The sequence below is a fragment of the Nelumbo lutea genome, chromosome 1 (genome assembly GCF_056320005.1).
Source record: "Nelumbo lutea isolate HS-2025 chromosome 1, American lotus-T2T, whole genome shotgun sequence".
Taxonomy (NCBI): domain Eukaryota; kingdom Viridiplantae; phylum Streptophyta; class Magnoliopsida; order Proteales; family Nelumbonaceae; genus Nelumbo; species Nelumbo lutea.
In genome coordinates, this window is record NC_142684.1 from 144,012,239 (window position 1) to 144,027,454 (window position 15,216).

The 15,216-nt window shown below is 36.1% G+C and overlaps 1 protein-coding gene across 1 annotated transcript; it reads left to right on the forward strand.

The window, feature by feature from the left end:
- The first annotated feature begins 10,057 nt into the window (after window positions 1-10,057).
- Window positions 10,058-14,406, forward strand: GAUT12 (galacturonosyltransferase 12). The gene is made up of 6 exons (XM_088948875.1): window positions 10,058-10,427; window positions 11,194-11,249; window positions 11,360-11,518; window positions 12,642-13,232; window positions 13,327-13,629; window positions 13,821-14,406. Exons 1-6 carry the CDS (start codon window positions 10,217-10,219, stop codon window positions 14,103-14,105), a joined length of 1,605 nt encoding a protein of 534 aa, XP_088805001.1. The 5' UTR covers window positions 10,058-10,216; the 3' UTR covers window positions 14,106-14,406.
- The last annotated feature ends 810 nt before the right edge of the window (window positions 14,407-15,216 follow it).

Genomic DNA, 15,216 nt, shown 5'->3' on the forward strand with positions numbered 1-15,216 from the left:
CAACAATAGATAACTAGATCTCCCAAACACATGTAAATATTCCAACAGAAATTAAAGAAAATCACAATGACTTTATATTCAAATACATTCCATCATTTATAAATCTATTCTTCCTCTAACACTAATAGACTTGAAGCTTCCAATGATGGTTCTCTATGCACGTTTGGCTTAGAAAATTGCCTCTCTAATTCTGTTATTTGTATCATTAATATAAAATATTAAAACATTAATCATGTAAACAATATAATGGGTACTTGCACAAAGTATATGTTATCATTTAAAGAAATTTATAAAGTTTGAAACAAATGAAAATTAAAACTTATTTGACAAGCCATTAACACATGGTGTTAAAGGTCTATATCACAAGCCATTAACACATGGTGTCTCTTGTGATATAAAAAATGGTGCTGCTGATGTGTGGGTTGGAAGCAATGTTTTTTGAGAAAATGGTGTCTCTTTTTTGTTTGGAATTGTTGCTACTAGGTAGGATGTTTCTTGAAGCAACAACAACTTTTTTCTGTTTGGTACCAATGCTTTAGGAAACGTTTTCAGTACTAGTACCCATTATCCAGTGCCACATCACTGCCACCTCACAATCCTATTGGCAGCAATGAGCTGCAGCTCCAAGAAACGCCAAATTCGACATTGCTTCAAGGCATGCTTTCCAATTTCCAAGGCATGACTTGAAGCACCGTCTTTTAAACGGTTCCAAACAAACACTCGTTTCCTAGGGCACCGTTTCCGACATGCTAATGTGGCGTCATTTTTTAGAGCAATGGCAACGATGCCAAACAAATGCTTAGAATATTAGTGATTTAGGGGGATAGGGGGCCCTACCCATATTTCTTCAAGTGGGTTAGGTTGGGTTCACGGGATGGATTGACTTATCAGATATTGTTATTAGCAGTGAGATACTATCGAAGATGTTTCAAGTAGAAAATTTAGATAATTGGGAATTTGAGATGGCATTGTAGGGGTCGATTCGAGCCGAGCCAAGCCGAATATTTGGTCATTTGATCTTAACTCGCTCATAAATTATCATGCTCAATCTTGAGCTCGATTCGAAGTAGAGACTTGAGCTCGAGATCGACTTGAGCCAAAAGCTTAGAAGTTCGATCTCGGCTACCTTTGATTGCAGGCCTCCTTATCTACTAAAGTGTCAAGCCAAGGTCTCCTTAGTAGCTGAAGTGTTGAGGCAGGGTCTCCCTCAGTTGCCAAGGTGCAGAGCTAAGGTCTCCTTCAACTGTTGAGGTGCCGATCCAAGGTCTCCCTCAATTACCAAGGTGTCAAACTGAGGTCTCCCTCAGTTGTCAAGGTGCCAAGCCAAGGTCTCCCTCAGTAGCTAAGGTGACACCCTATGTACATATATACTCAATTAGGCTTGTGAACCTAACGAGTCGAGCTTTATTATTCTTGAGCTTGGCTTGATTAGCTAACGAGTCTATATATTAGACTCAAGTTCGACTCAAAGCTTGGTTTAGGCCGAGCCGAGCTGAGCTTGAACAACTCATGAACAACTTGGTTCATGATCACCCCTTCTAAAGTAAATAAAGATTAGGATAAAATATAAAACCTCCCCTAGGTTTTCTAACAATCTTATAAACCTCCCCTATGTTTTGATTTTAATAAAACATTCCCTAACGTTTTGAAAAAAAAAAACATACAAATACCTCCCTTTTGTTGGTTTCTCAAATGAAGATATTAAAATTAGCATAATGCCCTTCTTATAGAAAAATTCTATGTAATGGGCACTAGTTTAAACATTTATGAACTTTTTGGTGTCTCTTGGTTTTCTTCGAAGTTTGTCCCAATTACCTGAAAAATAAAAAATAAAAGGTAAATTTCTTAAACTACCTCTAAGGTTTAGGAAATTAACTAACTATATCCCTACTGTTTCAGTATTGTCTTAAAGTACCCCTACTGTATCTAACAATTGTTGCACAACTCCCTTCCCATTAAGTTCGTCTAGGGATGGCAATTTTTTCAATCCCCGATGGGTACCCGGGCTCCCTGACTCGGTGGGGTCGGGTATGGGGAATGCAATCCCCACCCTGCCCCGGTCCCGGTTAATACATATATATATATATATGATATTATTATATTATAATTACACAAATAATAAAAACTCAAAAAGAGTAAAAGACAAAAACTTAAAACTCTTAACTCTCGAGGTCTCTTGACTCTCTTCTACTACCTAAACTAGAACAAAGAAAAGAACTTGTGGTGGCAGTGCTTGAAACTCAAAACCCTACCCTTATTCTTCCGTTCTTCGTCTTTCGTCTTTAGTAATAAGTAGTCATCGTCGATACTCTCTCTCTCTCTCTCTCTCTCTCAACTCAGTGCTCACAAGTCCGATTTCTAATTTTTGAAATCTCAAACATATGTGAGTTACAAATCTGAAACTTTGCAACTCGTAAGTCACAAGTATGCAGTCTCTCTCTCAAACAATCGGGGATCCGAGTCTCCGATAGGAAACTCATCCTGGTGGAATGGGATGGAGGAGCATTTCTTTTCCTAACGAGGATCGGGGATGGGGATGGGGGATGATTTGGAGAGCAGGGTCGAGGATGGGGGATGATTTGGAAATCGGGTTGTAATCCCTGCCTCAAACTCACCCCGTTGCTACTCCTATCTATATCACAAGCCATTAACACATGACTTCACGTATTTGACTTAGTTTTAAATTATACCCAAAATACCCTTTTTGGCGAATATCACCGTCTTCTCTACTCAAATCCGCAGCGACTAACCTTCCATCCTCTCTCTCTCTTTCTTTCTCTCCTTCCCTATTCTCCCAACGATATGGAAACACTCGTCTAGTTCCACTCTCAGACCGATGCACACAGTAACCTCCGATCTAACTGGACCACCTGTGACATGGCAACGCCTATATTCACAAAACTCAGTACACTCAGACCAGGAACGGGACGGTGAAGTTACAGTGCTTCAAACCAAAGTGCACTGAGACTAGAATCTCGTTCACTTCCCTTGTTTCATACTTGCCATCACGACCATAGCCGCCACCTTTGTTTTGACGCCATGAGAACCTTATGCAAATGCTTAAGTTCCTTCCAGCGGAATCAATGACCACACCTGAAATCAAATCAGGAAATCAGAGGATGTAGCTTACCTTGAGCATCTCATCTGATCGTTATGAGACTCAGAGATCACACTGTATGCCTCCCGGTCTTAAGATTGTTGAAATTTTACTGTTGAATATCAATTGTTCTCTCTGGAGTTTGGAAGTTCTTGACCGAAACTTGGACTTTGGGTGTGTTGATGTTGTCATGTAAGGGAGAAATGCTAGCACCAAAATAGGATAGAACCTTGTTTCAGTGCAAATCTTTTCGGATTCCAACAATTTATCAGTTTCAACGTTCTAAGAAACGGCGCATTTCAGCTATTGCGTATTCCAGACTTCCAGTTACATATAACAGAGGTGACAGGGGAGATGAATGTGTTTGTGTCTGTAATAGGGAGTAGTGAACGCGTTTGTGTCTGTAAGTTTTCAAGCTGGAAGATATACGACGGTAAGAGCACCCCCAAGCCTCCCGTAGCTCTAGAGAGAAACAACTTTGTCAGCCTCCGGGTCCAATAAAACCCTCCAGGCTCAGCCCCAAAATCACTATCTGAATGTTCTCTCTAGAGCCTGTGGATTGAGATCAAGTGGGTTGGAAGTGGTGGTGAAGTCATGCCCGTCTTTGTAAGAGAAGTTCAAGAAGTTGGTACCTGCGAAGGAGATTGAGAGAACCATCGTCAACACGGGTGTGACGGATCAGCCACCATCAATCACGCCATCTAAGTGTCTTCATGTGTCATAGGTGGGTCATTGCACTTTTTTGTAAAGGGGGTATGCCAATGTCAATTATATAAATAGTAGTATGATTATATAGTATTTTGATGTATCTTTCTATCACTTCCCCAAAAGTTGTAGGTAGTATGATTATATAGTATTTTGTAAAGGGGAGAGTAGGTAGTCAAGTGAGTCATTAGCATATAAAAGTTAAGTATAAGATCCCCTCGACACTAAATCGTGTGTTTGTACTTACCACTAATTTATGTAATACAAAGAGCCTTTTGTCTACTTTGTGTGAATTTATTGTTGTTTTGTTACTTTCTTGATTGATTGTAGGCTTATTCATCAACTAACGAGTGTTGCACGGAACCCCAATGCACAGCCCCGTAACACGGGGGCAAAAAGGCCGGTCAAGAAATTCAGGAAGTCGGTACATGCAAAAGAAATTCGGCAGCAAATCGTGCCAAAAGACTCAAAGGGCCTTATTTGCAAACCAAGCGCCATGCTTTCCAATGAGAGCTGTCAATTAGACTGTCGAGTACTCGTAAAAGTATATCTTCAGTTAGGCAGGGGATATTCTAGTTTATGCCTAAATGCTCTGTCATTCAATGACTCTGAGTCTTGGTCTTGGTAATGGGTAGACCTGTTCATGGGCCGGGCTGGGCTTTTACTCTTTATTAACAAAAAAATGTTAGGCCCGAGCCCAAGCCCGACCCGACCAACGGGCCTACAACTTGGGTCCGAACTCGGCCCTGATAAAAAGCCCGAAGCCCGACCTAATAGAAGAAATTCGAATTTTTTCCTATTCAAATGAATATTATCTATTTTAATTAAGATGTTTTTCCCCTATTTAAATGAACAATGGGCTTACAAGTGAATCAACAACCTTCTTAAATCAAACAAATTTATTCAAATGGACATCACATAGGGTTTTTACTTAGGTTTAACTATAGGTCGAGCCGGGTCGGGCTCGGGCTGGGCTATTTTTGCAAAGCCTGAGCCTGACTTGAATTTTATGTGGGCTGGGCTTTTTGGCCCGAGGTTAAGCTTGCGGGCCAAAAAGCCTGTTCAAGCCCGTCTAGGGGCCAAGCCGGGCCAGGCTGTCCCGTCGGGCCACCCGGCCCATGAACAGGTCTAGTAATGGGGTAGTCGTCACTAAACCCAAGAACTTCTCTAGATCGCTGATCTTTCCATAGTTCGTATGAGGTTGTGGTGGGTTGGGAGTTGGAGCGGAGTACGAGAGGCTGAGTCTGAGCTCACGGTGGATGCTGATGTCTGGGTTCTCATCAGGGAATTTCTCTAGTCGATAGAGAAGGGTAAGTATCATTGATAAATATATTTGAAGCCAGTGGTTCCATTTCTGACCAAGGGAAGAGAGATAGGGGGAGGGAGAGAGAGTGAGATGGGCAAAATAGTCTTTTTAATCCTTTGTTAATGGGCACTCATGGTAGAAAAGATTTAAACTATTTCATTTTCATTACCAATAAAAATAATTATTGTTTATTATACTTATTTTTTAATTTGATTAATAAAAATATCATAAATGTGTTTAATTTTTTCTATATTTCTTGTAAGTTTCTATGTTTATTTTTATTTTAAAAATTTTCTGACCTAACTATGATTTCGTAGGTTGATCAATTTGATTCGGATGGTTGAATTGCTTGGTCACCACTTGGATTAAATATGGTTTTTGTTTATGAGTCAATTTTAAAATATATGGGTTTATAATGTTAAAAATATTGACAGAGATCTAATTTAATAAGAGAAAATGAGAATTAATAATTTTAGTATAAGACTTAATGAGAGGGGATAAAATGAGGTGAGAAGTAATAATTATAGTTACATTTTCAACCTTACCATTAAAGATGGACTAAAAACACAATTATGGACATTTTAGTAACTGCTAAAGCCAACACTAAAGATGTAATAAAAAGGTTTTTATACCCTTTCTCAAACAAAAATGTAGAGAGTAATTTTAGTCCAAAAAAAGTTTCACATTGCATTCATACATTTACATTGAGTTTGGAAGGGGTACAAATGCAAATATGTAGAGTGCAAAACTTTATATTTTGTATTATTTTGTATGTATTTACGTTGTACTTATTTGCATTTGTACTCTTTCTTCCAAACCGAGCCTATACAGTATAGCTGTAAATAGATAGTCTAACATTCCTATGCATAAGATTGTGCAATATATTAAGCATATATACTCATGAGGACTTATTTTAGTTCCTTGTCAGCTGCCTACTATATCTTTTCTTTTTTACATTTTGATGTTTAATATAGTATTTTTATATATAAAAAAAAGAAATAAAGGAGTTCAAATTTGATCCTCACAAGACCGTTCTCACATTCCCTTATAGTTGTAAGTTGGGAATATCTCCTCTTGAATAAGAACATACAAGTAGGGAGATATTCCCAATGCATGAATGGAAAAAGGTGGTGAAGACAATGTGAGGACTGAATCCGAGCTTGAAATAGTGGTGAGCATGGGTCAGTTTGGTTCAGTTGCAAGGCAAAACCTAGAACTTACCTTGTAGGGGTTGATTCTATGTTTTGAAGCTAGACCCTATCCTATTAAGATCGGTTGGTTGGTTTAGCCATTCCAACTTCAAAGGTCTAATCATGGAACCTATTATTTAAAAAAATAATAATAAAATTCTTTTTTTTTCCTTTCAAAGCATTGATCTTGGATTTGTATATATACTAAAACGCAATAGTCTAGAAGTTTTCTCATTTTTTCTCCTTTTTTTGATTTTTTTTTATTCCATGTCATTTTTTAAACAACCAATAAGATAACTTTAAAATATTTATTAAAAACCCAAAAAAAAAATTATAACTGATTTAATAATATTCATATTATTAATAATTTTACATTTTCACAAATACATTAAGAAATTATGTACTAACAATATAAATTAGGGTTTTTTTGGATTATTCAATTTAAATGTTATTCAAATAATAAAAACTCAACAGTAAAAAATAAAATATTACTTAAATATTTCAGGAACTAAATATCTTAAATAACGAAATATTAAAAATAGATAAATGATTATATTACAAAATATTTAATATTATGTAACAACTTTAATAGATTTTATATATTATTTAAATATTTAAATAACTAAATATTTTAACTAATGAAATTTAACATAACTAGATTTTAAATAGTTAAAATAATGAAATTATGTAATAAATTTAAAATTTTTCTTAAAACTAGAAAAGCAATTATAACATAATATTCAAATTAATAATAATTTAATATTTTACAAAACTAATAACGAAATTATGTAATAATAGTATCAATTATAATTTTATGGATTATTAAATTCAATAAATATTAATGTTTTTAAATTTAAATAATGATTTTATTTAAATAACTAAATAATATTGTAAATAACTAATTTCACTTATATTAATTAAAAATTATAAAAAATAACTTTCAAAAGAATTAATATTTATTAATAATAATTTTAAATCATAATCTATATTTATTATATATTAATATATACTATCATTAATATTTATTGTATTTTAATTAATTAATTATTGATTTTTGTGATAAATATTTTTTCAATAATTATGTATAAATCTTTTTTTATTTAATATAATTTTTTCAATAATTATTGGAGATTAAATTATTGCTTTTTAACTTTTTAAATATAATTTATTGTTCTTATTGTATTGTTTGTATTTTTTGTTATAATTTATTAATTAATATTTATTAGAAATTGTACTATTATTTGATATTACACTATTTACTAACTAATTTAATATATTTTTTAGTATTTATTATATTTTTGTAATTATTGTATTTTTATTGTATTTTCCTTATCAATATATTTTCACAATAAATTTTTAATAATTATTGGAGATTAAACTATTATTATTTATTATAGACATATTAAACTATTAATTTAGTTGAAATTAGGAGTGTTCTTGGGTTGGTTCTATTTGGTTGTAGGCTATTTGGCCAACCAAATCAACTTGGTCAGGTTGGAGAGTTAGTCACCTAAAGCTAACTGACCATTAGTGAAAAACCAAACAACTTGGGTTGTATTAGTTTAGGTCATTTTTCCAGTTTGGTTGGTCAGTTAAAAAGACTTAAACTTAAAAAATTAAATTTAAGTTTAAAAATTATAGTGGCATTATTAAAAAATAAATTTATGATATAAAATATTTTAGACTAAGAAATATGAGACTTTTTCCACTTTTTGTATTAAAAAAATTATATTAAAAATAATATATATATATATATATATATATATATATATATATATATGGCCAAGTTGGGAAATTGTTGAACCAAAGCTAATCGGAAAATACTAGAAAACCGACCAACTTGGTTCAAGTTGGTCAGGTTGGTCAGTTTCATCAGTTTGATGAACAACCCTAGCTGAATTTAATTATTATTATTTTTGTATTGAAAAAAGTTATTAAAAGCAGTATATAAAATATAAGGAAAAATCTATGATGCGGGAAAGATATGGTATTAGAAGAGTTTTGATCAATCAAAATCCTCCTATGACTTTTGATAAATAACATCTGATTGGCTACCACATTTATGATAACAAATGATTGGTCATAAAATTTTCAGATATCATATCTTTCCATATCGTAGTCGATCCCAAAATATAAATAATGATTAATTATTTAAAAATTAAAAGTATAAAACAATTATATACTTATATGTGTTTCTATTATTTAGCTTTCACTTAATAAATCCTGTACATTGTACAGGCCCCCGCTAGTAACAATTTATAATAAACATTCCACGTTTCAAATCCATATACCCATTCAATCTCTAAGAAAATAAAAAATATATAATCCATAAACAACCTAAATATTAACATATAATTAATTATTATTAATCCATAATTTAACTTCACACATACCAGAATTTAGTTAAATGTTTTAGACGTATTCCACCAAGTCCAATCAAAGCTAGTTCTCTGGGTCGGTTCAGGTAAGAGAAACCCGAAGACCCTGAATCCGGTCTGGTAGAGATTGGTTTGAAGAATTTGGAATCGGATCCAATCTAAGAACTGATTGGAACCGCTGGTTCAAAGGTTGTTTCGGGTAAAACTGACCCATTTGCCGGAAAAAGGATATGTATCATGGGCATATGCGGTAGACTACCGGATTAATCTATTAGCAAGAAAAAAAGGATTACCGAATTAATCAAGAGAGAATACGGAACACTAGTGTGTTGATTCTTGATTGGTTACATAGCATGTAAAACACACATTTGTTGGTAGGTGATCAGGACTCGTTGTGAGGGACGCAAGCATCCATCCATTATTGTAGTTGTAGGAGAGAAAATTTTCGTTGAGACTTGAGACCCATCTCATTCACCACTTGACCACTAGAGTCCCGTGCTGTCACCAAACATAGGATGCGATCCTTAAAATCAGTATCCTGATTAAGTAATATTCACTTTTAACGGGGTGGTTCCGTGGCTGTTGCTCCCACTCAGGTCTGGGGTTCGTCTTTAGTTCTTTTCAATCTTTATCGTTTTGGGTTGAAATGAAACACAAATATCACGTTGTTATTCTTTGAATTTTAATTTAAATTTACCCGATTCGAGTTCGACGCGTTCCCTGGGGCCTTGGGGGATCGATTCCGGTGGGTGTGGCTGTAGGCTGTAGCCCAAGCCCAACCCTAATCAGAATCGGGAAAAACACTTGGCGGATCGATCATATGGAAATGCAGTTGCCAAGCCGAAGTTGAAGCGACATGGTCAACCGACCCAACCCCGTCGTTGTCGTACATTCGTTAGCAGAGTTCCCGTAATTTTACTCTTCAACCGAACAACCCCTGAGCCCGCAACTCACCCTCCCACGATATTTAAAGCAAAAGCCCTCGTTGTTGTTGTTGTTCAGACTTGAGGAAAAAGGGGTCGTTTTCCATTTAGAAACGATGTTCCATCAAATTCAAAGCTGCAAACAAACACCAACTCGTTTTTTTTTTTTTTTTTTTTCCAAACTTAAGTTGGAGGTAAAGCAAACCAATACCAAGCAACGCTCATTCATCCATTCCTTTTGCTCTTAATATCATAAACCCTCTGCTTCAGAAGCAAGGCAAAAGTTTAGTTTTCTTCTGAGTCCCAGGTCACTTTCTCTCGAACTACCCTTCTTGGACTGGAAATAAAAATGATCCCCATTAACCTCAAAGATTATAACCTAAGTGTCAAGCAAGGTTAGGTGAAGGATAGCAACCTTAACACCAGCTCCCCTTCTGCAGCCTTCCTTTTACAGTATCATCTGGAGGTGAGTTTGTGCTGTGATTCATTTGGGTTCTTCTTCGAATACTTTCAAATGAGGTAGCCAGAGAGATAGATAGAGAGAAAGAAGAGGAACCCAAGGTGGGTTACACCCGAAGTTGTGTTCTGTTTCTGTTGTTTCATTTCTTTCTGTCAAAATGCAACTTCAGATATCGCCAAGCTTGCGGCATGTAACGGTGCTTCCTGGTAAAGGGGTGAAGGATTTTATCAAGGTGAAGGTTGGAACCAGAAGAGTTTCCTACCGAATGGTTTTCTACTCGCTTTTGTTCATGACTTTTCTTCTCCGGTTTGTATTCGTATTGACGGCCATGGATACCATAGACGGAGAAACCAAGTGTTCTACTACAGGTACACATCATCCTACTTTGTTCATATTTCTCTCTCTCTCTCTCTCTCTCTCTCTCTCTCTCTCTCTATCTTCTCTCTCTATCTATCTATCTATCTGTGTGTGTGTGTCTTGCTGTATTTTTCCTAGCAGGGATGAGAATATGAAAAATATTTATTTGAATTCCAAATAGATTTAATGCTACTGTTAAGTTTCCAACATGTCTGTAGGAAAGGGATAACGTGGAATCTAAAATATTTATTAGAGAAACGCTTAGTGTTGATAAAAAAATAATTCCATGGCAAGTAGTTCAAACTAAAGGTTAAGGTACAGAGATTGAAGTATATAGTTCTATAACTGGTTATTATATGTAAGACTCCTAACTTCATGTCTGTTCTGTCTTGGGGAAGCTGCTATAGGTTGAGTGCTTGTATAAATTTCGATGATTATTCATTTACAAATACTGATTTATCAATAGAAGTAAAATAGTTCTATAACCTGGATTTAATAGAAGAATCTTTAGGATGGTGGGTGGTCTGCCACAAACATAAAACAGTAGTTATATAGTACATCAGATGAAGTTAAATGAAACCATCTAATGGGATTTCTAAGATGAGATTCCATAAAGCGAAAAAAGCAATCAAGTCACTCTGCCATTTTGTTAATCATAGCTTGCAACCAGTGTATGTTTATGATGTCATCAACATTGGCTTTATTGTTTGGATGTGAAAGGCTTTGTTTTGTTATGATCAAATTCTACAATTGTAATCTTTGGTGCACTGGTGGTAGGATGCGTGGGGAAGAGACTAGGACCAAGAATTTGGGGAAGAAGGCCAGAATCAATGGTGATCTCGAAACCCTGAATTTTGAATTCAAATCTCTTCTTTGTCCAGAACAATATTATTGATACAGGTAGCCTAGCTGAATAGAAATTCTTAATTAATGGTTGTTACAGAATGTGCCTGAAGAGATTTATCGAGTCTTAGAAGAAAACCAGGACCCAGAAGATACACAAGAAGCATCAGAGGTTCCACAGTCGTTGGAGGAATTCATTGCAGAAATGAAGAGCAACAAATCTGACTTGAGGACCTTCACTTTGAGGCTCAAGTCTATGGTGAGAACTCATCTATCTAAACCTTGGCTCCAATTCTTCTTCAGGCTAATGAGGAGATGACCCTCTATTGGCCCAATAATGTCATGCCAACTCATTTGAATTGGTATACATCAAAACTTGGTCAAATCTCTTCCAGTATTATGTCCTTCTCGTATGTTAACTTTCGCTTCTTTCACTGGTGTGGAATGTGTAGCATTATCATTGGTTCCACAGCCCCACTACACAGAGTTCAGCGAGGAACCTCAACTAACAGCTTAATAGTGTCTTGAGATGGTATCAAAGTCTATTTGACTAAATTTTATCCTTGTCACCCTATTATAAATAATTAATTAAATTTCAGCTCTTGGTATGAATGGGCCTGTTGCTTAAGCCCAATAGACTTTGACGGGGGGGGGGGGGGGGCGTGTGAGAGAACGAAAACATCTTCAAGGATCTCATCATCAACCTCTTCACCTCCTCACTTTAGTCAATTAACAATTTAATACCTGTCCTATCCTAGTTGCAATATTTTTTTTATTGAAAAAAAAAACTGCACACTTTAAAAGGACACATGAACGAACATGTTAGGCAGAAAACGTTGAATCGGGAGGTTTTTGGGTTGTCCATTATGCCAAACAAACACAATGCCACCATGTTCCTTGAACTCCTTCATTTCTCTACTTTCCAAAGTCGTAAAATCAGCCAAACAACTTGTTCCTAAACTATTCTCGTTATATTCTTGTAAAATTCCCACAGCAACAGGAGAATTTGTAGCAAGCGAAATCAATTAAACTGATTTTCATGATTCGGAAAGTAGATAATCTAATGACTTGTTTGGACATTCCACCGGACAGGATAGATCATGCCACAGTAACCGAATTAAACCCAATTCTACCAACCGACCAGCCCGGCCCTATGTGGGGTGTGATGTACGTGTAGATTCCAATCTGATGACGTAAATAAAAAAAGGTACCTTACCCCACTAACTTCGCGTAGCCGTAGGATCCATCATCCATCATGAAATTAATATGATATAAATGTTGGTGGAGCTATGGGTTGGACTACGTACTTCATGTATGTAAAACATAACCTTTCAAACAGAACTGAAGTACTATTTGATTTTGATATCGATGTGATGTGGCAGGTGTCTGTTATGGAACAAAGGACCCGAGCAGCTAAAATCCAAGAATACTTGTACCGCCACATCGCATCCAGTAGCATACCGAAGCAGCTACACTGCCTTGCTCTAAGGCTGGCGAACGAGCACTCCACCAACGCCGGTGCACGACTCCAGCTCCCTGCGCCGGAGTGCGTACCTTTCCTCGTCGACAACTCCTTCTTCCACTTCGTCCTTGCCTCCGACAACGTCCTGGCGGCCTCCGTCGTGGCAGCATCCCTCATCCGCAACTCGTTGAGGCCCGAGAAGGTTGTCCTTCACATCATCACCGACAGAAAGACCTATTCCAGCATGCAGGCGTGGTTCTCTCTGCACCCTTTAACGCCTGCCATCATTGAGGTTAAAGGTCTGCACCATTTCGATTGGCTTACTAAGGGGAAGGTTCCCGTTTTAGAGGCGATGGAGAAGGATCAAAAGGTCCGGTCACAGTTCAGGGGAGGATCATCGGCAATTGTCGCGACTAACACCGAGAAGCCTTACGTCATTGCGTCGAAGCTGCAAGCACTTAGTCCCAAATATAATTCAGTAATGAATCACATACGCATACATTTACCAGAGGTATATAATTAAAAGTACGGATGCGTGTGAAGATGGTGGTTTTGATTACGATTTTTGGTTACGAATTATTAATTTCTTTAATTTAATCCTGCAGCTTTTTCCGAGTCTTAATAAGGTAGTCTTCCTAGACGACGATGTCGTGGTCCAAACTGATCTTTCACCTCTCTGGGATATCGACATGGAAGGCAAGGTCAATGGAGCAGTTGAGACCTGCAGGGGAGATGATAATTTCGTCACGTCCAAGCGATTCAAGAGCTATTTGAATTTCTCTAACCCATTAATATCAGAGAATTTTGATCCTGATGAATGCGCCTGGGCCTATGGCATGAACATTTTTGATCTAGAAGCCTGGAGAAAGACAAACATAAGTGCAACCTACCATTATTGGCTTCAGAAGGTAACCTACTCTGATTTATACTTATCTCATTACAATTATTTAGTTGATTAATTTTTGTTTTGTAATTTGTTGTTGTTGTTGAAGGGTCAAATCACAACCAAAATCACCACCTACCACCTGTACAATTGTACAGTTCTGGGTTTCTAATAATTTCTTGTTCATTTGAATCCATATATTATTTCATCTTGCAGAACTTGAAATCGGACCTAAGCCTCTGGCAACTGGGGACGTTGCCTCCTGGTCTAATAGCGTTCCATGGCCACGTTCATATTATCGATCCATTCTGGCACATGTTGGGGCTTGGATACCAGGAAAATACGAGTATCGCAGATGCTGAAAGGGCTGGTGTTATCCATTTTAATGGCAGAGCAAAGCCTTGGCTTGAGATAGCGTTCCCCCATCTGCGGCCATTATGGGCAAAGTACGTCAACTTCTCAGATAAGTTCATAAAGACCTGCCATATCAGAGCTTCCTAGGTTGGAACTTGAAGATGACAACATCAACCAAGGATGGCAGTAGAGATATAGCTAGCTGAGAAGGAATGGAAACCGACAGACCTTAACGAGCTGAGGGTCTTCGATGACCAGGTGAAGGGGAGGGGTGACTTGTGAGGAGTTAGGACCATCCTCTGGTCTTAGGAACTAAACTCGATCTGCTTCCCTTGTTGGAAGGTGCCAATTTGACTTCTTTATACTTAAGAGTGAAAGGCATTCAAAAGCATCCATATGTATCCTGTGGGGAAGTGTTCATAGAGAAATGAAGAGTGCTTTCGAAATACATGATTGGTTGATAGCTGAATCTTAAACTGGATCGAAACTCTTTAAGCAGCAATTACATACTCTCTGTTTAAAGATTAAAAGTATCAAATAGTAAAATAAGAAAACTTTAAAATTTTCTTTGGTAAGAAAAGATTAATATTTATTGATAATAGTATTTCTAGGTAATATCAAGTTTTAAATTTTGAAAATATAGACGTGCCATTTTGGACTCTTGATCTGTCACCCTGTGATGATTTTCTTTTTTTCAAAATTTCTGAATTTTGGGTGAAAATTTTTCAATGAGTTTTCAATTATTTTAGTATTCTATAGTATTTTTGTATTTATATTATTTCATAATATTTCAAAACTTTGGACAAAATAGATGGCTAATGTATAATGTACCTTATTTATATTTCATAAAAGGATTAAAGTATGGTATTGAGTATCATATAGGACAACTTAAATACTCTTGTGAAATGCATTGTTACTGAAGAAAAATATGGAAATACCTTAATACACTAAGGAAATACATACAAATTCAATAATTATATTGATAACTTCAAGTTTAATGTCAAAATAACTATAAATAATGTATAAATACCTAGGAATTGTATATTTTAATGGTATATCTGAAGAAATATATTACTATTGATGTAATGGGATGCGTAGATACTATACAATTTTATTGATAATGCATCAATTTGTATTTTTATTTTTTATTAAAATCCAAGGCACAAAACATATGCAACCATTATATCTGAAATATTAAAAGAATCAGCAGATGTCACATGCCCCAGGGGTACTTTAAATAGGCTTTAAGACTTTAGGG

Excerpts from the sequence above, each read along its gene's own strand:
- GAUT12 (XM_088948875.1), top strand. The coding sequence starts at position 10,217 with ATGCAACTTCAGATATCGCCAAGCTTGCGGCATGTAACGGTGCTTCCT. Across the intron at positions 10,428-11,193 it reads AACCAAGTGTTCTACTACAG|GATGCGTGGGGAAGAGACTA; the intron begins GTACACATCATC and ends CACTGGTGGTAG. Across the intron at positions 13,233-13,326 it reads TACGCATACATTTACCAGAG|CTTTTTCCGAGTCTTAATAA; the intron begins GTATATAATTAA and ends TTAATCCTGCAG.